Raw genomic sequence first — 27,341 nt, 5'->3', positions numbered from 1 at the left:
GCCACCCAGAACACCTTAGTAATACACTGGCATCAACCCAGAACACCCTAGCAACCACTTAGCAACACCCTGGCATCTAGGCACTCCAGCAACCACTTAGCAACACCCTGGCATCTAGGCACTCCAGCCACCACTTATCAACACCCTGGCAGCCACCCAGAAGACCTTAGTAGTACCCTGGCATCAACCCAGAACACCCTAGCAAACACTTAGCAACACCCTGGCCACCAAGCACACTAACAACCACTTAGCAACACCCAGGCAGCCAGAAGTACACCTTAGTAATACCCTGGCATCAACCCAGAACACCCTAGAAACCACTTAGCAACACACTGGTAGCCAAGCACCCTAGCCACCATTAAGCAACACCCTGGTAGCCACCCAGAACACCTTAGTAATATCCTGGCATCAACCCAGAACACCATAGCGACCACCTAGCAACAGCCTGGCACCTAGGCAGCCTAACCACCATTAAACAACACCATGGCAGCCACCCAGAACAACCTAGCAACCACTGAACAACACCCTGATAGCACCTTATCAATAACCTGCCATCAATCCACCCAGAGCAACTTAGCAACACCCTGAAAGCCATCCAAAACACCCTAATGACCACCCTGAACACCTTAGTAACATCCTGGGAGCCATCTAGTACACCCTAGCAACTACTGAACAGCCCCTGGCAACCCCCTAGAAAACCAAACACTTATCAGTACCATGGTATCCACCCAGATCATCCACTTAGCAACACCCTTGCAGCCACCCATAACACTTTAACAACACCTAAGCAGCCACCTAGAACACCTTGGCAAATACTCAGCGAAACCCAGAACATCTTAGCTAGTGCCACCCTGGCAAACAACCAGAACACCTTAGTAACAACCTGGCAACCATCCAGCAGAACCTACAACCGCTGAGCAACAATAACTTTAAGCATTTTTAAGTAAACTATTAAAAGTTTATGTCATGTTCACCTGCGATGGCTTTGAAGTCAATGTTTTATCAGTAGTTCCTCACAGCCCAACAATACTGAACCAGAGCAAAAATGAAAATGGAGAGAGGAAGTGCACACAAAAGCACCATTATCAGCTGGTTCCATCTGAACAATCACATCTGTGTGTGGATAAGGACAGATGGATATGGCTGCCTTGAAGGCTTGGGGTTTCAGGCAGATTGTTGCAATTCTTCACCAGATTTGAAAGCCTGCGCGGCACTGATGCTCGTTAAGCCCATTGCCCTTTTGAAACCAATTTCGGTGTCTCTGCACTCATGCCCGTGCGAATATGTGGTCAGTTTGCTTTTTCAAGCTGTCGCGCCTCATGCGGCGCTTGGCTCAGTCTGGATTACGACAGCACTTTCCCTGCTCTAGGTCACCAGGATCAGCTCTCGCTCAACACCACAGCCATACATATAATCCCATCAGCCCCAGCATGGAAGAAGAGGATTTCAGGGTGACTATGAGGAATTTGAGAGAAGATTAGGCCACTGGATATCTCATTCCGCCTCACAAATGAATCATCAAATTGGGTGTCATTTGCTTGCTTTACATTTCCACATGTGTAGATTTAGATTTTTACCCAGAGAATTCAGAAATGTCAGAATAATGCAGAATAATTTGCCAAAATATCCAAACAAAACACTGCAGGGATTCTGTATTTCACAATGCAATATGTTCAACTTGACCTTCCCTTCCAATTCCAAAAGCATTTACAATCTATATTTTGACTCAGTATTTGATTGTTGAAATTAAACAATGCTAATTAATCCAGTTGATTGAATATAAAATGACAACTGTGATGTTAAACATTTTTTAACAAAATTGTAGGCAGTGTATAGTGTGTAGTATTTAGGTAGTAGTAAGCTGGTGTTCTAGTCCACATTCATGCACGCTTGAGGCTGCAGTCTGTAGCGCCATCTAGTGCCTGCTGACAAAACAATCACATTTTCTACTAAACATTTGAAAACAAAATGTGTTTGTCAATAAAAGGAAAGAAGGCCATGTGTCCATGAGAGCACATGTGGGTTTGTGTGTGTGTGTGTGTGTGAAGTGGCTTTGACATCAGCAAAGATCACAACACACCTGCACACTGACCCCAATCCTCATAAGGATCTTACGGAGACAGTTGTTAGTCTAATAACGCAACCTCTCTCTTTCTCTCTCTGCAAAGTGACAGTCTCGTGCAGGTCAGGACAGAGGAAAAACAAACACGCACGGCCTGATGATTCGGCAAAAACACACACAGGAAATTATGGCATCAGTTGTGAGTATATAAGCATTCTATTCTATTCTATTCTATTCTATTCTATTCGTCTGTTCATCAGTTTATTTAAAAAATAACTGTTTATATTCCACTTTTGGAATGAAGTTGGTGTCTTTTTAAATCAGTAATAAAACATTCTGTGGCACCTTAGTGTAAATAGAAATAGAAATAGAAAACCTTTATTGTCATTGTTTAGCTGTACAATGAAATTTAGTCTCATTTGAAAGTGCACACACATATGAAAATGTACAATTAAACAAATGTAACCAGTGCAAATATGACAAATATGTACAGTACTGTTATTGCTACTGTAATGGAAAGGAATGTAAAGATTATTAAAAAAAATTATAATAGAGAGAAAATATCAGTATTCATGTTTAACAGGAGGGCAAATGTTTCTTCTCTAATTTGATCAAATATTACAATGTTTTTCGTAAGAAGTAGTTGCAAATTAAATATAAATATATTCCCTAGTGTAAACATGATTGTTGTTTTTTATCTTTTTTTTTTTTAATCAAATTATATATACAATACCACTGATAATGTGGGCACACCTATTCATTCTTCAATTATACACAAATGTAAATATGTAAATGGTAATATTATTTATATAATATAATGTTCATATTTCAATTATGTCCATAAAACTAATTTTATGCATTTAAGCATAAACATCATATCAAAAAAAAATCTGAGTACTATGAAAAAAAAAAAAAAAAAAAAAAAAGAGTACTATGTCCAAACTTAGCAGTGTGTATAATTAGATTTTTTCCATAAAAATTGTGTCATAGAAAAATGCATGTAAATGTCACACTTTTCCACATGCGTGTGTTACAGATTCAGGAAAGTTTGCCCTGCCTTGGGAAAAATGCAATGATCCATCTAAATGGCTGTGGCATTCAGCTGGTGTCTAAAAAGGGCCGTCTCTCACGCACACCTGCCCTCCATCTGTTACCGACACATGCTGAGGAACCTGTTTGCTTGACGCTCTCCTCATCCTCCTCCTCCTTCTCCTCTTCCTCCTCCATACAGGATCAGGGTAGAGCTTCTGCTAAGCCCTCAGAGCAAGAGAAAGAGGCTGAGAATCTGCCCCCGAGACGCCCTCTGAAACTCGCTCCGCTAGAGCTCCCCCTAGAGGTGAGAGAGGCACAGCGGCAGAAGATCAAAAGCACTCAGGAGGCCAAAGCAGCGGGCTGTAAGTCTGCTAAGACGTATCCAAGAAAAGCAAAGGTTTGTTGGCAGGATGGCCCAACCAAGTCACCAGAGCGCCTCCCGCTGAGTACCATCACAGAGCACCACAAAACACTGCTACCTGTCAATCAAGTTAAGATTTGTTCTGATAGACCAGCGGGGAAGGAGGCGGGGCAAGGGGAAGGTAATCCGTCAGCTCGCTCGGCACATGCTCTCGAGAACATCTGCCAATCAGAGCACGGCAACAGCAAATTAGCCGCTCCCGCTAAGAACCAGGATGCAGTCAAAAGGCGTCTAAGACTGAGAAGGACCCAGCGGCTAGAGGAGGATCAGAGCAAATCCAGCTCATTAACAGGTGGATTATCTGCTGATGAGAGCAAACAAGCCTCAGCCGGCCCTGGTCAACACTCCTCTGAGAAGGCCATCAGAGATGCCAGCCGTGTGCTGGAAAAGGCATCATGATGGAACCCACGGGAACCTGGGATTTGTGAGATGGAGGCAGTGGGTAAAGTTGGGAGAAGGATGGCTGTTAATGACATTCAGGAAGCCGTGTTCTGACTCTTTGACCCGAAGAGGAAGTGCAACACACGGTGTTGGGGTTAGAGACTTGAACATGGCAATATAACCATGTCTGCAGAGGATTTTCCCTCTTGGGTTTAGATGGTAAAACAGCTCAGTAATGTAGAAAACAGTACAACATTCCTGATCCAAATATGGGTATATGAGTATAAAGGATTATGTACAATGAGTCAGTCAAATTTTGAACATAAGATTTCAGAAAAGTTGTAATATAAAATGTAATGTCTTAATGTACTGTGATTAATTAACTGGAGAAGTATGGTAATGTTTATTAATTATTAAAATACCTATGCAGCTGTGGTGTCTTGCTTTACAATATTGATTATATTGAATATTGATTTATGCACTTTTTTTTATTATACAAAATTACCTGTAGAACACTATGACTGACCAATCAGAATCCAGTAATAAAATCCATTTATATTCTTTATATAAAATGATTATCGTTGCTAAAACGTTGACAGCTTGCGCAAAGAATTTGTCAATACTGTTCACGGCAGCCAGTAAAAATTTAAATGATCACTGTTTCTTTTCCATTTTACATAAATCAATAAAATATTGCTGTGCCTGACACATTCTGAGATTAATAAATAAATAAATACGTCTTCTCTCTGGGGACCAAATACAGTGCCAATTGACTAAAATGGCTTTCACAGAATGTAATTTTAGCACTATATAGAGCTAGCACTAAAATGACACTGTTATTATGGATTATGGGATATACCATTCATTTTTACCAGGTTTGTCCAATTCAATTCAACGTAGCTGAGTATGCCAACTGCAGAGGGGCTCTGAACTGATGAACATCTCATTATTATTATAATTAGTGGTAGTAATTTTAAAAATGTTTTAATTAGGACCAGGATGGAAACATGACCCAAACTGGTTTCAAGCTGGTATCTGTTGTGCTGATCAACCTGCTGCCAATGGAGGACACCATTAAAGGCATCTGACCGCTAGACAGAGTTTGTAATATGTAAAAGGAATGGGCAGCAAATACCATACAAATACTTTCTTCCCCTAATTTAATTGTAAGCTCAAGCTGTAATTACATTTTTCCATAATGAAATCTTCGTAACAGAAACAGATCTGAATGACCTTTATAACACTGCATGTCTCCTCACTTGAGTTCAAAGAACCTATAACTTGACTTCCTCGTCACTCTTGTAGACCTGCATCTGTGCCAAACCATCAGTTGTCCTCCGCTGGACTTTGCCCTGTGCTAAAGTTAGTGCGACCTCCAGTGAGACCCCTTACAAAGGTAGAGGATGGAAATAGATCTTCAACGAGGCGAAGCATGAGCAGCTACTTCCTGCATGATTTTACAGTCGAATGTTTATTGCTGTGTGGCTCGGTTGTTGATATGTTTTACTGCGCATAAAGATGGGATTTAGGGAGTTTGGAAAGTGCATGTTTGTAAGATTCCGTGTGTGCCCGATGCCTGTGAAAGTACTCTGTGGTAAGACGTCCAGATGAGACAAGAAAAGTAAGACAGGAGGGAAAGGGGAAGGGAGGGAAAACAGGGGTCTTCAGAGACGAGCCGTGCACACAGGATATCTGGCATGTTCGGCCTCAAAGAACAAGACGGTCTGACAGGAAAAATTAAAGCTAAAAACAGCAGAAAGGCCGGCCTGCTGACATGACCTCAGTATAGTTAACGCAATAATCTTTTAAGGTACAAAAAGTTCTTTTTGGGGGGGGGGGTTTCCTCTGAGATATTAACTCGACTAATTGACATTTAGATAATGCTAGTGTTTAAAGAGATTGAAAGTACAATTTGTGCGGGCACACAACTCCTGGAGTAAGTATCTGTCTGTCTCTCTTTCCATCCATCCATCCTAAATAGCTATTGTGCTTATCCCCGGGTTATCGTCGTTCTAAAGGTTGCTTTGAGCTGCTTTTAACTTGTAAATTACAAGTGGGGTTAGCACCGCTTTTTACCAGGGGATATGAAACCCCACTCTGGAGCAGGGTAAGCACCGCTTTTGTGAAACGATGTGGCGCTAGAATATTACAAGTAGATGCTTAGAAGCAACCAATATTGTGCCTTCCCTGTTGAAAAAACCCATGCATATGCTGGTTAGGTATGTTTTGAAGCATTGCAGCTGGTCATTAGCTGGTTTAAGCTAGTTAAAGGGATAGTTCACCCAAAAATGAAAAATTGATGTTTATCTGCTTATCCCCAGGGCATCCAAGATGTAGGTGACTTTGTTTCTTCAGTAGAACACAAATGATGATTTTTAACTCCAACCGTTGCGGTCTGTCAGTCGAATAATGCGTGTCAGTGGGAACTTCATAAGAGTAAAAAAAAACACGCACAGACAAATCCAAATTAAACCCAGCGGCTCGTGACAACACATTGATGTCCTAAGACATGAAATAATTGGTTTGTGTGAGAAACCAAACAGTATTTATATAATTTTTTTACCTCTAAAACACCACTATGTCCAACTGCCTTGAGCATCCGGTTAGTGAGGTCAAAAAACACGTTCTGATGACGGAAGTGATGTCTCGCGCTTTGCTTCAATGAGTGCAAGACATCACTTCCGTTGTCAGAGCGCGATCAGATCTCACTAACCGGATGTGCAGAGCAGTTGGACATAGTGGTGTTTTAGAGGTAAAAAAATATAAATACTGTTCGGTTTCTCGCACAAACCGATCGTTTGTGATGTGAAGAAGAACACATAAGCCTATCATTCTTACCTTTATAGTCCGGAAAGTCCATTTAGGATAAACTTGATGGTTAGCAATAATATATAATATGAGGATGAGCAATGCTAGAACCTTTATGAAAACATATTGCGTGCCGCGTTCATCCAATCAGCAACACGTACACCACAAATATGCAAATTTGCAAACGTTAACCCAGGGTTTAGGGATGTGTGGAAAATCACTTTATGAATACCTAGGATTAATTCTTAATCCCGGGTAAATTATTAGCAATGTGAAGGAAGATAACACAGGAATCCATTTACCTAATGGCCCAGGGTTAACTATTACAACTATTAGCTTTATTAAACTAAACCAAGTTCATATTTGTCATTTGAAAAGATCTGTACATATTGTGAAGATCTAGAAATAGCCTAAATATTATGATTTTTTCATCATAAAATGTTAGATTAAACATCTTAAAATAATGAAATTAAAGTGAACACAATGTCTCAATAGGGCTTTTCACACTTGAAATAGGCCTAGTTAACCCTGGGTCATTGTAAACCCATGCCATTTGACATTTGTCCCTTCAAATGCTGAAAGGTCTGTTTATATACAATGCACAGTGTTTCTGTGACTGTCCAAAGCATGTGAATATGAAGCACACGATTGGTTACTGGTTACTAAGCATCTAGTTGTAGCATTCTAACACTGCATGGTTTCACACCACATGTTTGGCACAAATGGAGCAGGGTTTTATAACCCCAAATAAAAACCGGTGCTATCCCTGCTTCTAAGTTAAGTGCGAAATGTTCCTTGATGACCAAAATAAAATTCAACCACAATTTACCTCCAGTATCTACTGAAAATAAGGATTTTTTCACCTCAAATGTTTAGGGGGCTCTCACCTTTATTGTACAGGACAGTGGAGAGAGAGAGAGGGGCAAAACAGGTTTGGACATAATGCAGGCCGGATTCAAACCACAACAGATCTATTTATCACATGACCCATTCCAAAAACTTTATCTGCTTTAACTTGCCCCTACCAACATAAAAGAGATGCCAGAGATCAGATGTAGATAATAGGTGGGTTGAACCAGGTTACTTTGGTTGTACATAATCAATGAGGATTTCAAGTTTTTGATTGGGTTTCTTCAACCAGGTAAATGTTTTCCAATTTGTATCATAATTTAGTTACGTAACTGGAACGGATGTACTAAACCAGGTGAAGTTCTGCTTATACTAGTCTACTATCTTAAACTATGTTTAGGTTTTTGTAATTGCTGTTTTAAATCAGGTTATCAGTCTCTTGAACCAGATTTTTTTTTTTTTTTTTTATGGATGCGTTAAACCAGAGCTGTGTCTGTATTCCCATACTTTTAGAGTATACTGTATTCAACAGGTTGACCTTGTTGGCAAAAATCACCCATCAGTTCCATTGGCATCCTGTAGTCAGCTCAGCCTGGCTTGGAGAGAAGACTCTATCCCTAAAGCCGTGGAGACAAGAGGAGAGAGAAGAACTGGTGTAAGAGAAAAAGAAAGCGATGACGAGAAAGAAAGTGACAAAAATATCCCGGAAAGTTGCTCTATAATTGGTGCAGTCTGTCAGAGCCCTATTTTATGTGCGTGAACAGGGCAGGGCAGGGCAGCCATCCCGTCCCCACTGAAACCCAACACTTAGAGGAGCAGTTCCTCTGCCCTCCCACCTCCCAGCAGAGGAGAGCAGACTCCACAACACTGTGCTCCTCACTGCAGGATTACTGTGTGTGTGTGTGTTATCACACCTGTGTATGACCTTACCTGGAGCTTTATTTCTAGGAGGATGCTGCTTTGACACTTCAGGTGTGAGGTGTGTTTTTGGAGGAGAAGAAGATTCTCTTGTTCCTACAGATTGACAGCACAGGTAAGAGTGAAGTTTATCATTCATTTCCAAACTGTATCCCATCAGCAAACAGTGTTTGATTTTTGCTCTAAGATGTTTAGCAATATGTCTTGATAGCCCAGTCTGGTCTACAACTGTAGAGCTTTCTTTGTTCTTCTGCTTTTTGTGGGAACTTTAGTAGAAGTAAAGGCTGTTTTTAACATTTCAGAAGAGCAAGAGCGAAGATTTCTGGTTTATTCATCTGCAGGTTGCTCCCAGGCTGGTCGTTTAGCAAAGTTTTGGAGTTTGGCCGCAGTTGGGCCCTTGAGTGTTAGTGGAGATAGACACACTAAAAGGAGATTCAAAATGAGAAATGTACTTGCAGACAATACAAAAATGATAATAAATGACTTGATGGTTTTGAAAATTGCAAATTGTTCAATAAAGAAATACCAGGGGTGACTGGGTCAGGCAATTACATTTGTAACCAAAAGATTGTGGGTTATTATAAACCAAAAATGGTATGTTATACTGGACATCTAATAACTAAAAGGTCGTAAGTTAGTCGATGAATGAATGCAGGTCATAGGACTGGCAACCAAAAGATTGAGATGGGTCAGTCAGTTATATTTGTAACCAAAAGATTGTGGGTTATTATAAGCCAATAATTGTATGTTATACTGTGCATCTAATCTAATAACTAAAATGTTGTAAATTGGTCGATGAAAGAATGCAGATAATAGGATGCAGGTAACTAAATGATTGTATGTTGTACACTGTAAAAAATTACCGGGATTTTAATAGTAAAAGACTGTAAAAAATTCTGCGGTGAAAAACTGTTAATTAGTTTCCGTACTATATACGGTGAATAACAGTAATAGATCTAACGGTACATTTAATGTAATTTTACAGTAAAATACCGTTAAATTCACAGTTTTTGAAATTGAAAAATAACAATTCATTGTAAAATTTACAGTGAAAAACCGTAAATTGACATTCCCACAATTCCCTGCGTGACACTTCACATTTTATATATTTTCGTTGAAATAACTCTGTTTCTTCAGTTATGTACATTAGGGTTTTATGTTACATCTAATGTTGTTAAATTAATGTTTAATTTCATGCATGTTACCATGATGGTGTTTAGTGTGCGTGTGAATGACACTGTGTGAACCTTCTATATGTTAGTGTTGTCCTTCTCAGCTTGTGGAAAATCTGCTCGTGATGAACATTGATTCATCACGTGACTCTTATCACCACTGTGTTTGGTGACTGTCAGTGTATTATAAGGGTACAAAACAGATATTAGTACTTCATTAGGTTGGTAAATTAACATTATATCAGTTAATGAGATATGTTATTTTACCGTAAATATTACTGGGATTTTTTTTACAGTGTACTGAAATCCAATGTTAAATATACATATTTAAAATGTAAAATTCACATGTAACTCTGTAAGTATGTTTACGGTTTGATGTCATTTTTACAGTATTGTTCTGGTAACCACAGCTGCCGGTATTTTTCCGTAGAAACAACGGGATTTTTTTTACAGTGTATGGATGGTTAACAAAAGGTTTTAGGGCTGGTAATTGATAGGTTATAGGCCTTAGAGCTGGTAATGCAAAGGTTGTCAGTCATAGGACTGGTAAATGAAAGATCTAGATTGGTAGTCATATATATAAATATATATATAGGGCTGGTAAACGTAAGGTTGATGACCATGACCATTGTGCCCTTGATCATGGTACTTACCCCCATATTCCATATGGGACATTGACCATATAATGTGTACTGTAAAATGGGTTTTGACCAACATATGTAGCAGTGAACAGAATGGCTAAAAACAGAACTGGGTGTTCACTTCCACAACCATTTCATTTAAGTTATGAAAAGAACTTTGTTTTTTAAATCTTTTTAACCAAGCACAGGTCCATTAGTTTTTAAAAACGCAACAGTAATTTAGGCTAATAGCTTGACCAAAGGGCTGGAAGAACAAAGTGCCCTTTAATACTTTGGACTGCTGAACTGAACGTAAAAAACAAGACAGATTGACATTACATATATATATATATATATATATATATATATAATATTCTAAATATAAAATTTTTATAAAGTAATCTGAATTAGAGAAGAACGTTACAGGAGGCTATTTGTTTTCACAGAGACATGAAAAACCAGTATAAATGTTGTTTACTGCAAATGTATACAGTAAATGTTACTAGTTAAACGAATGCAGGATATTTTCACAGCTTCAAAGAAACATGAGAAGACCTGCTTTGGTCAAAGGGTTCAAAGAGCTCGCCATGCTGGGATATACTGTGGGCTTTTAAGACCAAAAGTAAAGAGCAAACGAGACTTTCTGGGTCATATGATGATAGTGCAAACCTTCATGAAGGAAAAAAAGGAGGGAGAGGAATGAGAGCTATGGAAAGCAACAAAGAAAAGACAGTGAATTGTGTGAGAGGAGGCCTCCGACCATCAGTTCACGAGGAACAGGGCTGTTATCCTATAGGTCTGAAAGATGCAAAAATGGGCAGTTTTCCATTTCTAGATGCATCAGCTTTTGTACTGGAAACATAGCAAGGGGACTTTTAAATAGCTCAATTGATGCCATTTTTACAAGTCATCAAAGTCCCATTTCCCATTGATGAAGTTCATTCTATTGTCCTTGGTGAAGGTTTTTCAGGAGAATAGCAATTTAATGCACCTGAAAGTTATAGAGAACTTTGCTGAAATTGCCTGTGAGGAGAGATTGCCACATCATCAAGGTTCTGCAAACCATAATTCAACGCTTCCCAACGTTGTTCCCTCGCTCTGTGATGACAGTGTGCTCCCTGGGGTGAACTGTTCTCCGCTAAATCAGAAGAACACCCTATTTTACAGAGAAAATCAGTTCAGCTTAGCCAGAGGACTGTGGTTAGTCACCAGCGGTGTAGGCCTATGTATAGTTTGCTGAACAGGGGAATGAATTACAGTTGGACATAAAACTTTCTGGGGGTTTTCTTTCTATAGCCCCACCTTGTTTACTCTGGTTTCCTGATGGAGACCTATAATCTTTCATTATGTGTTATTTATAATATTATGCATACTTCACCTCAAATTCATGATAGCACTTTTGCTATAGTATCTGTCAAACAAACATTATTTCTTCAACATGTACTTAACAAATCATACCTGGAACGACAACATTTCCAGAGGTGTCCATCAGTCATATATGGATGAATCTCATAGAGACATGTCTAGTTCACACTTCATCACAAAATAAGACAGAAAATCTATAAAGAGAATGATTTTTGACATAGTTTTTATGACAATTAAATACTACACATTTACCAATTATTATAAGTGATTTAGACATTTTACTTATGTGTAAGACACAATTGTAATAATAATAATAATTGTATTTATATTGTACTTAAAATGGTAAAATAGTCATGTATTCACTTGTATACTGTGTTTATGAGCATGTTGATATTGGCTCAAACTAAAACGGCAACTTGGAAAGTACAAATCAGGATTAATGTGGGCTGCACCAGCAGTACATCAGTAAGAAAAATCTTGTGTATAGGACACAGCTAAAATGAATCATACACTCCACTTCTGTTTGCAATCTATCAATATAACTCAGCTCTGAGTCAGAATGACTGATCACCTCACATTTGTTCTCATGTCTCCACAGGAGCAGCAACTTGATGATCATCACACCTTAGTAGGAATATCAACGAACAATAGTGGAGAAGGAGATGGAGTTTCGATTCGGCCTCAAGATCTCTCTGGTCCTGGCCATACTGGCTCTGACTCTGTATGGAAGTGGTGTTGAAGGACAAAGGGCAGGTGAGGTCACATACTAGCCTAAATATACTGTTTTCATGACCCCAACCACATCTCTGTTTAACTTTGGCTCGGTGGATCTAATTCTGACTTTCAATGAGTCTGTTGTAATGTGTGCATACTGAGGTTTTGCACCTGACATATACTAGTAGCTTTGTGTTCTCTGTAAAATTCAGTCCATGTATTATCCAACTGGACCATGGTACACTGACAGAAACACAAACCACGTAAATCTGTGGCTAAACTGTATACACAGCCTCTGTAAAATTGCATGTCTTTTGTCCCAGGTTGCAAGAACGTCCACTATGATTTGGTATTCATCTTGGACACCTCTTCCAGTGTGGGAAAGGAAAACTTTGAGAAGATCCGGCAGTGGGTGGCAAACCTGGTGGAATCTTTTGATGTAGGTGCGGAGAAGACACGTGTGGCCGTGGTTCGCTACAGTGACCGCCCCACCGCCGAATTCAACCTGGGCAGGTACAAAACTCTCGAGGAGGTCAAGCGTGCCGCTGGGAACATCCGCTACCTGGGTGGGAACACCAAGACTGGAGACGCCATCAGCTTCACCACCAACAACATCTTCACGGAGAGGACAGGGGCAAGGCCTGCCGCCAAGGGTATTCAGAAAGTTGCTATCTTGCTAACGGATGGCAGGAGTCAGGATTTTGTTTTGGAGCCATCGCTTGCTGCAGCGGCTGCTGGAATCAGGTTGTTCGCTGTAGGGATTGGGGAAGCTCTTAGGGAGGAGCTGGAGGAGATCGCCGCCGAGCCCAAAAGTGCTCATGTGTTCCACGTGACGGACTTTGACGCCATTGACAAGATCAGGGGCAGGTTGAGGAGGAGACTCTGCGAGAGTGAGTATTATTGACGACTTTGACCTTAAATCATGAACATTATTTAAAAAATTAAGGTTTTGCAGAGATGCCATAGAATAGGTCGGCAACCTATGGCATGCGGAGGGGTAATCGCTGCCACATGAGCAAAAGCGAGAGAGGTGTATGTATTTCATTCAGATAAAGTACCTCGTACCTGCATACAATCTACATTTTGAGGTGATCATTCCTCATTGTGAGAATTAATGCAAACTAACAGCAACATAGCAACACTGCAAACCCTAATGCTCAAAATAATAAATTGGTTTGAGAGTAGGACTTACTTAAATTAAACTATTTAATTAGTTCAGTCAAATAAATTTTTATGAGTATTTAGCACTTTCATTTTCTTTTAAGTTCATAGAACTGATGCATTTTAAGTAAACTGAACTGTTTCTGAAGAGTTTGTGTTAATGTGGGATTTTGGAGAGTTAGCATCATGTGGTGCAAGCAACTGATTGCCTAAAAATTGTTTGAGTTTTGCCAACGTATTCAGGTTTACAGTGAATTTGTATGTATTTTACGCGGTGGCTAATTCGTTTTCATATGATTTGTCTATACTCCAGTTACGGGTAACGGAGGACATTAGGGGTGGTCCTTTTTGAAAAATCGTACGAGTGTAGTCATACAAATTCATAAAAATTGGCCCCCTCGTAAAATACGCACCAATTGCCATGAGATTGGCAGCTCTGACAAACCATTAGCGCGCCAACTGCACATCACGCAAATAAGCTTGTTCCGCTGTATATAGTTAATGCTATAAATTTCGGAGAAACTCTGTTCATGTGTACCTGGTCATTTCATGTGTTTTTCTGATTGGGTATAGCTATCCAATCATGAAAAGACCAAAAGAGATGAGATGAAACTAGACAAAATGCATCTGATTGTTAAAGCCACATGTATATTTTACTAAAATTGTAAAAACTAAACATGTACCCCAATATGATAGCGCTAGAGTATCATCTCTTCAGCAAGCCGACGTGTAAACTACCACAAATGAAACTGAAAGTTCATCCTGAAGATCAGTTTTAACAAAACAGATAGCTATCTGTTTGGTTAAATAGGTCCAACTAGAAACACCATGGGGATTGAAAATGGCACTTTGTGACAAAAAGATTGCTGACCACTGCCATAGAATAATCATTTTGGGTTCTCCAAAAGAAGCTTTCATTTTTAGTGTGAAGAACTTTTTAAAAATCTAAAGAACTTTTTCCACTATAAAGAACCTTTTGTCCAATGAAATGGTTCCAGGGACATTAAAGGTTCTTCATAGAAACATAGATGCCAATACATTTCTTTACACACTCAGATAGGTTAGGTGGGAGTTGGAGTCAGCTTGACCGTTGACTAAACACATCAGTCAATTAATCTGCTTTTGTTGGCACACATTCCCATTCACAAGAAGGTCTGTTCTGTGCCATACAAGACTTGTTGGACAGGAACTGGAAGCTCTTTTGCCTGAACATTTCTGTGGTTTCTTGCCTCGGTGAGTTCCGAGTAAAGAGGTGTAAGACCAGAAGACAGAAAAGCTCTGAGCACAAGTGCTTTTCCAGATCACATCTGCTCTGCAGGCAAAGATAACCTAAAAGTACATGTGGGATAGTCTTTGGAGGCCATTACAAACAACAAGCTTGTATTAAAACTATGAATATAGATTCAAAAATACACCCAAACCGTTGAGGTATGTGGCCTAGATTGACCATACAAATGCAAATTATGTGTATGCATGTATGTTTTTAGTGATGATGGATGCTTAGCCTTGACATTCCTCTCTAAAATTAGCATGAACAGGAGAATGACGACACCTGGATGGAGCTCTTCAGTTTAAGTGGAAATCTGAGTCTGTAGTAGCACATCCGCTATCCAGAACTCTTGTGTAGTCAAAGCAATATAAAAACATGACACATACAGTGGTGAAGCAGTCTTTTGTTGAAGGTACAATCATTGGTATTTGAAGAGGTTGTAACACAAGCCTTCTCCAGTACCTACTTTAAATCAGACAGCCTAGTGTGGAAAGATAGGGAACCACTTGGACTTGGCAGGGAGATGGAGAGATAAAAAGAGATAAACTGATTCATGCAAACCCAAACCTTGACCCAGCCCTGGTTCCAACCAAAGGTCCTCCTCTGAATGACTGTAATGACATACATGACTCAGAGGGCAAGAATATTCAAACACTCACTGCCAGATACAGACTTTGTTGTCCTATCAGGGATTATCCTTCAAGCGTTTAGACAACTGGAACTGCATATCAGGTCCAGTTCTGTGATAACCAAGATAATCTGGCACTAGCATTGGCATCTAAAATTACTATTGGCTAGAAAACATGGCATCTCCAAGGTCCAAGTTATTTTTGCTCTGAAAATTACAGTCCTAATGTTTCAACTGGGCTTCACCATACTGCATTTTTACTTTTTAATCTTTGGCTTTTAATTTGTTTTATGTGAAAAGATTAAAATCATTACATCTAAGAGCACAATTAGCATTATTTTAAATGTGATTACCCATAATGCAGTTTTGGAATTTTAAGAAAATTGCATTTTCTTCTCTAAAAGTCATTTAGAATCCATTTCTTTCTTTCTTTCTTTCTTTCTTTGAATTGTTCAGGTAATATTCACCATAACAGTAATGAAATCATTCATAATAATTCATAACTTTCTAATATAATTTCCTTTTGATAAAATGGTGAATATTACATACAGCTCTATGATAATACAGGAAGTGCAGTGGTCCATTTTTAGCATGCTTGAAATAAACGAAAAGCACAAGCGTGTTTGACTAGTAGTTTCATCACTTAGTATATCTGGGCTTTGGTTCAGGTTGGTGGTCCACCCATGACCACAGCATGCCAGATCTGTAATCAGCGGTGGGACGCTCCTGAACAGAACAGCAGTGCACTGTAATATGTTGGGTGTGCTAATTTCCTCTTGTTTGCTTTAGCATCTGTTGTCTCCGTTTCCTAAATCTGGTTTTGATTAGCTTAATGGGCATTTCAAATAAGAGAGAAAACATTTGATTAAGCCCTTCCCTTTCTTGTGTTTCCGAGGATAGATTGCACACTTGTTTGAGGATTCAGATGTGTCAACGAGTAATATTTTGGGTTGGACTTCAGAACACTGTAATAAAGTAGGATTGTCTCTAGTGCATCTGAGAAAACTTGGATGTAAGATGTTTCAGTTGTTGATACTGGCATTCTGAATGGGTTTTAAATGCGTGCAGTTGCTAGGGTGTTTTAGTTGGGGTCTGTTTAGCTTGAGAACTTCATAAGCAAAAAAGTAACGATGGGTATGGTTTTAAAAAGTCCTCTATATGACACAGCACTTTCTAAAATGCTGCATCATTCTCTAGCCTGAAATGTCAGGGTGATTAATTGCTAGTTTCATTGATCAGCCGGTACCAGTTGGCCCTTTTTAAGCATGAATAAATTCATCCTAATTCATTAGCTTGGTAAATGTTTGGTCATTTCAAAATAGAATTTTATGCACTAACTAAAGTCAATATAGTGCAAATCAGTCATGTGCATATGCATCCATTAGATTCTTAACCAACAACATCTGGAAACATTTTGCAGGTGCATCATAATTTATTTATATTCATTTAACCAGCTGATATAATTTTTTGATGTAATCCAATCACATTTTGATTTGCTCTACAATCAAACAAATGAAAAAGTCTTTGAAAAACACTGTACAAATGCAGCAATCTGAAGGCTATGTTCTTCTCAGTCCATCATTTTATTTTCATGGCCACTCTCTAAATTACAGCCTTTATGCCACAGCTGAAGGAAGTTGCCCTCGATAGAGCACAGTTAGAAATCACTCATAAGTGCCATTTAAACAATGACGCACGACTGGCTTTTGATTGCTTTGTCATTTCGCCAAAGGAAATAGGTTAATCAAAAACAACTCTTTATGGACAACCACATTTAGTTAGTTACTTGTCATTTTAGCAGCATGCTAATTGTGGGGTCAGTCCCCCAAAAGAAACTGTGAGGTTAAAGGAACAGTTCATTACGAAATCTAACTGTGAATCATTCTTTTGAGACAGATCTTTTCAATGAATCAATTGAAGTCACATCTGAAATATTAGGCAGCTGACTTGTTGCCTCGCTGCCCTATCAGGCAAAGTCTTTGCAGGCAGAGTTTGCGCGCGAAAGCACCTCACAAAACTGATTTTGGACAGATTTCTGAGGCAGCGTAAGGGTTTAATGATATACAAAATGTGGTGATAACTAAGCAAATATTTATTTACTACTATGAAACCAAAAGTGGAAAACTTTGGTCAAAAACATACATTTACACACAAACTGACCAACCTTAACTTACTTTCAGGTGCCATCTTTAATTTTTAGCTCAACTGTCACAGAATGGAAAGCAGAGGATTGTGGGATATCAAAGGCAGTAAAGAATACAACTAGGCCTATGCTGCTTTCAAAAATCGCTCAGATGAAGGTATCTCAGGAAACAGCAATTTTGATCGGTTTGTGTGAGAAACCGAAAAGTATTTATATCATTTTTTACCTCTAATACACCACTATGTCCACTCCGTTCATGACTCCTTTAGTGATGTCTGATCGCGCTCTGTCAACGGCAGTGATGTCTGACACTCATTGAAGTATATGCGCGAGACATCACTGCCGTTGACAGAGCGCGATCAGACATCACTAAAGGAGTCATGAACGGAGTTGGACATAGTGGTGTATTAGAGGTAATGATATAAATACTTTTCGGTTTCTCTCACAAACCGATCGTTTTGTGTCTTAGGACATTAATGTGTCGTCACAAGCCGCAGGGTTTAATTTGGATTTGTCTAAGCAAGGTTTATTCACTCTTATAGTAGAAGTTCCAATCCACTCCTATTATTTGAATGACAGAGGGCAGTGGTTGCAGTTAAAAATCATCATTTGTGATCGACTGAAGAAAAAATGTCACCTACATCTTGGATGCACTGGGGGTAAACAGATAAACATCAAATTTTCATTTTTGGGTGAACTATCCCTTTAAGATTTCGGACGCAGCCAAAGACATTGTTCATTCAAGAATCATTCTTTAGTTAACTCGCTGACTCAATAATTTGGTTGCAGCAAACTAACTAGAAATGTACTAGCTCCAATACCCACTAGTTTAATCTTCTGGCATGATCACCGAGAACGATACTGTTTTAGCGTCCACACGTTTTGTCGTCTGTCACTTTAAAAGCTCGAGCTCTTTTTAGCAGGATGGATTCTAATTGGCTGTCAATGTTTTTATCATCAAACGATTTTGTTTCTCTGTGCCATTATCATTATTGATGCGTTGTGGACTCTACTATTCTTATATCGTTATAGTTATCGTTATAGTTATCATCATCATTAGTATGAACTGACCTTAAGAACTGCTAGAAATAGTTAGCGATTGACATTTTTTGTTTAGGAAGGTTGAGGACACGGGAACAGAAAGCAAAAGTTATTATGCACATAAACCCTTTGAAAACGATACATTGATGTCCTCTGGTAAAATGACTTGGCTCACATAAGGAATACAACGCAAATATAGACAGCCAGGTGCTCTTTTCTCCGACCTTTATTTATCCCCGGTGGGCGGCCAGCTCTTTATTTTTTTGTGGTCATGAGGGTGATGTTTGGTTCAGGGCAGGGACACGCTCAGGGGTGTGGGGGTTTGGGAGAGTCACGCTGAGGACACTGTATTGGACAGAGATGTAATTGTGTCAAGTGACCCAGCCTCTGTAAAGTGGAATTCATAGCAAAGTTGAGGCCTCTTAAATGCTACAAAGCACTTTTTATAGGAGCGATTAAAGAAAATTACAGGGTCTGATTGTACATGATTGTCAGGGACGTGATCAGCCGCTATGTGGTTTGGGCGTCTGCCTGGTTCATGCCAAGAGTCTGTGCATGTGTAGCAGAGAGAGAGAGAGAGGCTTAAAAAGACATAAATCATTTAATCAATGGTATTATAGCGTGATTTTGTGCATTATTCTAACAGTGAACATCCATATGAAGGGAAGACTTGGATTTAGCCTTTTGATGAAGATGAAATGGGAACCTTGGAGTAGCCAACTAACATCATTCCTTTTCCATTAAATTGGAAGATTCCAAAATGGACATATCCTGTTGATACTAAATTCCCACTTACTCTCCTTTTTTTCAGGTTTGACTGAGCTAATGTTTGTAAAGCCTATTTTAGATAGCACTTTATGATTTTACACCTGGAAACCTAAAATTAAAGTTTGACCACTTGGTGGCATTATACTTGTCTGGTTGTCATCAGTCAGAAGCAGAATGATGACCAGAATAGTTCAGTCAAAAATCATGTAGTTCCAAACTTTCTTTAATTCATTCGTTTGTTTGTTTGTTTGTTCATTCATGTGGAAGACAAAAGTAGATTTTGTTTATTTATTTTTCTCATGCAGAAAAGTATCATAAATCATGTCAACTGCTAATTTAAAGGTTGATAACTTAAACAATATTATGGCTTTTATGAGATTTTTGGAGCTTGACACTTTTGTTTGAATATGGAAGTCTATATTCGTTGAAAATATCTCCTTTTGAATTTCATAGTAAAAAATAACAGCATACGGTGAGTAAATAATGACATAACTTTTATTTTGGCACTATTCCTCCAAAGATAACAGCTATGTGTGTGTGTGTGTGTGTGTGTGTGTGCGTGTGTTTTTGTGACATATCAGGACACAAATTTGTATAATGACATGGGTATGACGTACAAGGAGAGAGTGACTTATGAGGATATTGCTCCATGTCCTCATTTTTCAAAAGGCTTATAAATCATACAGAATGAGTTTTTTGAGAAAGTAAAAATGTGCACAGTTTCCTGTGATGGTTAGGTTTAGTAGGGCAATAGAAAATACAGTTTGTACAGTATAAAAACCATTACGCCTATGGAATGTCCCCACAATTCACAAAAACAAACCTGTGTGTGTGTGTGTGTGTTGTGGTGCTTGTGTGTGATGGTAGTTCAGATCTAGAACACAACATTTGCCAATCACATCATTTCTTCTACTCTCTTTTCAATTAAAAGTAACAAACAGACCAAACAAAAGCAATAAGCAGTCATCCACTAGTGTCTGGCTAATATTAGCATCCTTCCTTAGCACTAGCAAGTTCCTCTCTACAAATAGCACATTCTCATCACAGATGCCATAGTAAAGCAAGTCTGCTGGTGTTTCGTTTCCTCCTGTCATCACTGCTGTCACTAGCTATGCGTCGCCATTTGAAATCTGCCCGTTTGTATGTCCTAAATTATCACCGCTGTGACGTTAGCATAGCTGCACCCCAACAAACTCTAAGCTCAGTGGACCAACCTGTAACTTTCCCCACGTCTATGTGCCAGTATCATAGAGTCGTAAGTTATGCCACCATGTCTTCGCTGGAGGGCTTGGAAAAGATTCGCTAACAGTCTGTCTTCAAGCACAGAGAGGAAGATGGATAATATTACAGTGACATTCACTCGACTGTTCATTTCCTTCAGCTGCCAGTAAAATCATACCTTTTCAAAGAGGGCAATGTTCACTGCTCAGAAACGTTACAGCATTCTTATTTAGGTTTCATTCAGTTTTTTTCTTCCTTCCTAAAAAGCCTTAAAGGGGTCCTATATGCCTTTCATCATTTAAAGGTGCCCTAGAACTTTTTTTAAAAAAATGTAATATAAGTCTAAGGTGTCCCCTGAATGTGTCTGTGAAGTTTCAGCTCAAAATACCCCATAGATTTTTTTTAATTCATTTTTTTAACTGCCTATTTTAGGGCATCATTATAAATGAGCCGATTCAGGGTACGCGGCCCCTTTAAATCTGGTGCTCCACGCCCCAAGAGCTCGCGGTTGCCTTAAACAACATAAAAAAAGTTCAAACAGCTAATATAACCCTCAAAATGGATTTTTACAAAGTGTTCGTCATGCAGCATGTCTAATCGCGTAAATACAGTGTTTATTTGGATGTTTACATTTGGTTATGAATGAGTTTGAGGCTATGCTCCGTGACTAAAGCTAACATTACACACTGTTGGAGAGATTTATAAAGAATGAAGTTGTGTTTATGAATTATACAGACTGCAAGTGTTTAAAAATGAAAATAGTGAAGGCTCTTGTCTCCGCGAATACAGTAAGAAACGATGGTAACTTTAACCACATTTAACAGTACATTAGCAACATGCTAACGAAACATTTAGAAAGACAATTTACAAATATCACTAAAAATATCATGTTATGATGAATCATGTCAGTTATTATTGCTCCATCTGCCATTTTTCGCTATTGTTCTTGCTTGCTTACCTAGTCTGATGATTCAGCTGTGCACAGATCCAGATGTGTAATAATCCCTTTCATAATGTTGGGAACATGGGCTGGCATATGCAAATATTGGGGGTGTACACCCCGACTGTTACGTAACAGTCGGTGTTATGTTGAGATTCGCCTGTTCTTCTGAGGTCTTTTAAACAAATGAGATTTATATAAGGAGGAGGAAACAATGGAGTTTGAGACTCACTGTATGTCATTTCCATGTACTGAACTATTCTTATTTAACTATGCCAAGATAAATTCAATTTTTGAATCAGGTGCACCTTTAATCCTCAAAAAAGAAACTCAAACAATTATTAGAAATTATTATTTTTCATTGTTCCAGCACCTGTTTTCACCCTTTCTCAAATGCTCTGTTTTAGTTTTGGTTTCTTTAAAGCCCACTTTCCAAAAAGTGCAGTCTGAGTTGATTGGTCACCTGGCCTATAGCAATGTTGTGATTGGGCAACTGCAGTGTGTGTTGTAAATGTAACACTACTGTAATTACACTAACTGTGGCATCAATTTTGCGTATTAGGAAGGCCGAAAAAAGGGGGTTTAGATTCAGGGTGGAAATTACTGTGTTGGCATGGTGACAACACGCTACTAACAGAACTCAGCCATGTATCACAAGTTTTTTTTCATATGAATAGGGTGGGAATTATTTAAATGAGGAATATTGTGACATGTACGTTCCTGGAAGAAAATTCAAGACAATTTTTACGATCGAGGCGTTTGAGCGAGTCCAGAAACAGTGTTTACTGATACAGAGAATATTCTTTGGAGTGACTTTGTTCTTTGTAACTTTGCAGACCTTTTTCATGCACGAACAGCAACATCACACACTAAAGAAAGTTGAACATGTAAAAAAACATAATAGGACCCCTTTAAGAAAATAAATATACGCTCAAATGTCACCATTTTAACATGCAGTAAGAGTATAGATATAATATGATAACTGATTATATAATACAGGCCTATGTATTTATATACATACATACATACACAACACACTGATAAGAAATCTTTGAGTTCATATAGAAATTTATGAGTTTTGATGGCAGACTTTATTATCTTTGCAAATTTGAGTAGAGTTTGAGACATTATTTTGCTTCTGAAACATCTTCATATATCAGGCAAAAGTCTCTATTCTTGTTGTTGTCTAACAACAATTAAGATATATTAAAGAAAACTCTCTTTTTTAATTTGAAAAAGAAGTGTCTTAATTGGAAAAAAAGGTCATGCAAAGTTTTTTTTTTTTCTCCCCTCGCAACGCTATATCTAAATCTATTTTCATCCTAATTGTCTGTATAACCTAAAATGTTTAAATGTTAAATATTCATGAGTGAAAAGGTTTGTCATTGGCGAAATACCACGGCAGATTGCCTGGGCACCTGGAGCCAGTACAATAAAATGTCAACAAAAAATGTAATTTCACAATATGAATTAATGATGAAGTCTGCTCTCCTAAAGCACATGTTTTGAAATTTCTGGAGACCCTGGAGTGTTAATAAAACACAGATTGCAATACCTCAAAATGCATCATATTACCAAAATAGGACTAAAATATTACTATTCTAACTGTAGAATTAAATTGCTCTAGATAATTCAAACACCTTTGGAGTACTGTGTAATTCCTAAGGTCATTTTGCCATCCAAAAATAAGTTCACCCATTATATTGTGTTTCCCTCCACAGATGTTCTGTGTCCCAACATGAAGGTCCAGGCAGGCCGTTTCAGACCAAACAGCACCAGTGCTGGACTGACGGAGGTTCCAGGTAATGTGTCCGTGTTCTTCCCACAATGCTTTGGTGTTAAACGTGTCATGAAATCCTCTCAGCATTGTATCAATTCACTGTTTGCATCTGCAAAAGTTCACATGCTGTCATGGATAATTATGAGACAGCAACTTCTCATAGGATTTGCATTGCAGTCTCATGAATAATCATGGGCGCTTTCAGCTCACCAATCCATTTGTTATAAATTGGCTTTTTAAATAAAAAAAAATTATTATCTTCCATCATGTTGGACAGGTTAACATCTCAAAACTGGTGTTTCATGATGATCCTTTAATATATATGAGTGTTTCTGTGATGTGAGAAAATGTCTGTTCCTCTCACGGTTACACAGTTACATGAAAATCCTCCCTAATGTATTTTATTTTCTGATTGGTGCTCAGAAATAAATGAAGAAGTGCACAGTATAATGATTCTAACATATGGACTCCCAATCTTTTTTGTGTGGATGTAAGTGTTAATACCACAAACTACAAGTGTAGTTTCTACATTTAAAGTACTTTTGGATCAGAAATAAAGCTTTCTTTTCCCAGAAGGTTATGCTTTAAAACATGAAACGTTGCAGTGAGACAGTGAGGTTTCGAAATAAGAGATCTTTTGCCCTCCTCTGTTCTAAGAAACGTGGAGTTCTTTAGTGATTGCACAGATCTGGAGGATGTTGTGTTTGGGTCTTCAGGGGGTTCTGAGTTCCTCTGTGAGACACCCACTGAAATTCATCAACCTAAAGTAAAAAACCAGACCAAAACAGAGAGAGAGACAGAGAGAGAGAGAGAGAGAGAGAGAGCACTTACCTGTGCAAGAAAATGACTATACAATCTGGTGCTATAGGGGTGTGTGGAATAGAAGGACTGATTCACTTGCATATACAGACACTGCTGTATGTAAAATTGTCAAGAGAGTCATTTGTCATAAATCTGATGAGTTTGAGTCATGTTTTAATTGCTCAAATCCATCTTGATAAATCCTCAGAGAAGTCGTAACCCTGGAAAATGAAGGTGACATGATTTATGCTTTAAAAACCAGCTCTTTCTTCACTTTTTATATCTGCTTTGCTTCAAAAAAAGTTAAAAACTTTGAAAGTTTCTGAAATGTGGTCCATTTGACTCTAATTATACTACTTATAATGAAGAGAAGTGCTGTCTTCAGTGTTCAGGTGAAGTTTAAGGTGTGATCTCTCCACATCTGAACATCATTTGTGGGTCACTGAGCTTTCTTCATCGTTTCTATCATCTTCTTGACGTTTGTGCTTGGATCTGTTTGGTTGCAATTCTTTTGGATTGCACTGACTAGACTAGATATCTCCTCATTTGGTGGCTGTAAGTGTTAATTATGGTGTCTTGCTCCTGTAATCTGCGATATTTAAGAAAACAACACAAGCTAAATCTTCAGGGAAATTCCAGGTTCACATGAGATGTCACAATTGCTGAAGCTGCCAACATCTGCATGCTGTTTCTGAAGTTTAGAACATCAGTGTTGGTCAAAGCAAGGCCAAAATGGACCTAAAAAATTGCTGACTCAAGACTGCATCTGTAAAGTACCTTTAACAACACAAAACTTCTTTATTTGAAGCACTTAGACACTAGATAAAGCTTTGGTGGGGTGTTTGATAAATGTGTAAGATGTGTTTTGAGGGTTTGGAAAGTTCAAGTATACAGAAAATTGGATTTTCAGAAGCATAACTGCCAGCATAGGGTGTAAGTGCATTATAATAAACAGAATGTTATCTAACGTCCGCCTTTAAAGCCCGTTCACACCAAACAATAACTATGATCACTGATAGGATAACTACATTAGCATCCACACCAACACACAATATCATTATGTTGATTATAAACGTGTTACAGTTTTGTCGTCTGCTCTTTAAATGCTTGAGCGCTTTTAAAGCAGGATGGATTCTGATTGGCTGCAATGTTTTTATCATTTATCAGCTGGAAAAAAATCTTTCTGTAAGTAATTCCAACAATATAATTTCTGTGCCGTTATCATTATATTTGTGGTGTGGACTCTGCTATTCTTTTATATGTATAGTATAATGATTTTTAGAACTATATCATTATCGTTATAGTTATCGTCCTTGGGCGGCCCTTCAGAAATGACCTTTTCAACATTACGTTTACATTATTTGGAAAATATCTTAAGAGCATACAATGTATAGGCCTACAATAGATGTTTTTCAGTGTAGCCTATTGTTTGAAGTACAGGTTTTGCACATGCGCATGGTATGGCCGCACATTTTGAGCCAGCACGGCAGATTTTGTAAAGACCGGTGTCACGAGAAACCGAGTCCGCCCAGGAATAGGGTCTCCTTTAGGACCCAGGCAGTAATGCCTGATCAAAAGTTATTGCGATATATTGTAGTATGTTAGCTGCATTGGCTTCTTGTAGCAGGCTAAATTCACTGTACAAAATAAAAGCAACTAAAATGTATCCACATAAAAGCATTACAATAACAAAAAGCCTAAAAGAGGCTTTATGTAGCAGACACGCTAGTAACACACAGGTTCATCATCTGTTAGCTTTACAAAGACCACATAATGTGTTTAATGTTTTATTTTTATAAAAACAACATTGATAGGCTATAATATGAAAAAAAAATGTTTAATTCAATAACTTCTAAATTGGTAATTATCCACCATATTTTATTTCTGTAAAAAAAAAGTATTTAAAGGGATAGTTCACCCAAAAATGAAAATTTGATGTTTATCTGCTTACCCCCAGAGCATCCAAGATGTAGGTGACTTTGTTTCTTCAGTAGAACACAAATGATGATTTTTAACTCCAACCGTTGCCGTCTGTCAGCCGTATAATGCATGTCAATGGGAACACAATCTATAAGAGTCAAAAAAACACGCACAGACAAATCCAAATGAAACCCTGCGGCTCGTGACGACACATTGATGTCCTAAGACATGAAACGATCGGTTTGTGCTAGAAACCAAACAGTATTTATATCATTTTTTTACCTCTAAAACACCACTATATCCAACTGCCCTGCACATCCGGTTAGTGAGGTCTGAACGCGCTCTGACAACGGAAGTGATGTCTCGGACTCATTGAAACAAAGCGTGAGACATCACTTCCGTCATCAGAACGTGTTTTTTGACCTTACCAACCGGATGCTGAACGTAGTTGGACATAGTGGTGTATTAGAGGTAAAAAATGATATAAATACTGTTCGGTTTCTCGCACAAACCGATCGTTTCGTGTCTTAGGACATCAATGTGTTGTCACGAGCCGCAGGGTTTGATTTGGATTTGTCTGTGTGTGTTTTTTTTTTACTCTTATAGATGGAGTTCACATTGACACCCATTATACGGCTGACAGACCGCAACAGTTGGAGTTAAAAATCATCATTTGTGTTCTACTGAAGAAACAAAGTCACCTACATCTTGGATACCCTGGGGGTAAGCAGATAAACATTGAATTTTCATTTTTGGATGAACTATCCCTTTAAATGCTACAACACTATAACGTCTGAAACAGTAAGAATAAGAAATACTTGACTTCACAACATATGAACCATGTCATTTAAAAGACATTAATGGTCATTATAACACATTTTAAATGATAATATAAATTGTAATATTTTTTGGAATCGTTAAGGAATTGTAATAGAGTACCTCAGGGATGACGCGTTTTTGTAGGCCAACCCGGAAGTTAGCGGCGCACGGGTTCCCTCGGTTGAAAGCCTATGCATTTTTCCCATAGACTTTTGGAAAATCGCAGAAAATAAGCTCTGAGTTTAACAAAGGGTTATGACACTTACACATTTTGACTATCAAGATAATCTTTACAAGTTAAAACAACATTTACATTTTGAAGCCTTAATAAAGTCGTCAGATATAAAAAGCTAACAGTATAGGCTATAAACGGACTATAGCACACCATGGTCGCGGATCAACGTTGTCACCACCAAGCTTCTTCAAAGTTTATTTAAAAAACAACTTTATTTAAAAACATGCTTGCTGATTATTATCTGTGCTGTGTAAGAATACTTATCCACTTTT

The 27,341-nt window shown here is 38.4% G+C and overlaps 1 protein-coding gene across 1 annotated transcript in view; it reads left to right on the top strand.

The window, feature by feature from the left end:
- Positions 1 to 8,560: 8,560 nt before the first annotated feature.
- The window catches only part of col22a1 (collagen, type XXII, alpha 1), a 69,111-nt gene continuing 50,330 nt past the window's right edge, over positions 8,561 to 27,341 (top strand). The window contains exons 1-4 of the mRNA XM_067412280.1: positions 8,561 to 8,586; positions 12,227 to 12,381; positions 12,666 to 13,232; positions 23,236 to 23,316. Coding sequence (XP_067268381.1) covers positions 12,291 to 12,381; positions 12,666 to 13,232; positions 23,236 to 23,316 — 739 coding nt within the window. The 5' untranslated portion in view covers positions 8,561 to 8,586; positions 12,227 to 12,290. The remainder of the gene's footprint in view (positions 8,587 to 12,226; positions 12,382 to 12,665; positions 13,233 to 23,235; positions 23,317 to 27,341) is intronic.

Source organism: Chanodichthys erythropterus, chromosome 15 (genome assembly GCF_024489055.1).
Source record: "Chanodichthys erythropterus isolate Z2021 chromosome 15, ASM2448905v1, whole genome shotgun sequence".
NCBI classification, from domain to species: domain Eukaryota; kingdom Metazoa; phylum Chordata; class Actinopteri; order Cypriniformes; family Xenocyprididae; genus Chanodichthys; species Chanodichthys erythropterus.
The sequence above is the reverse complement of the archived record's forward strand: the minus strand, read 5'-3'. Positions and strand labels throughout refer to the sequence as shown.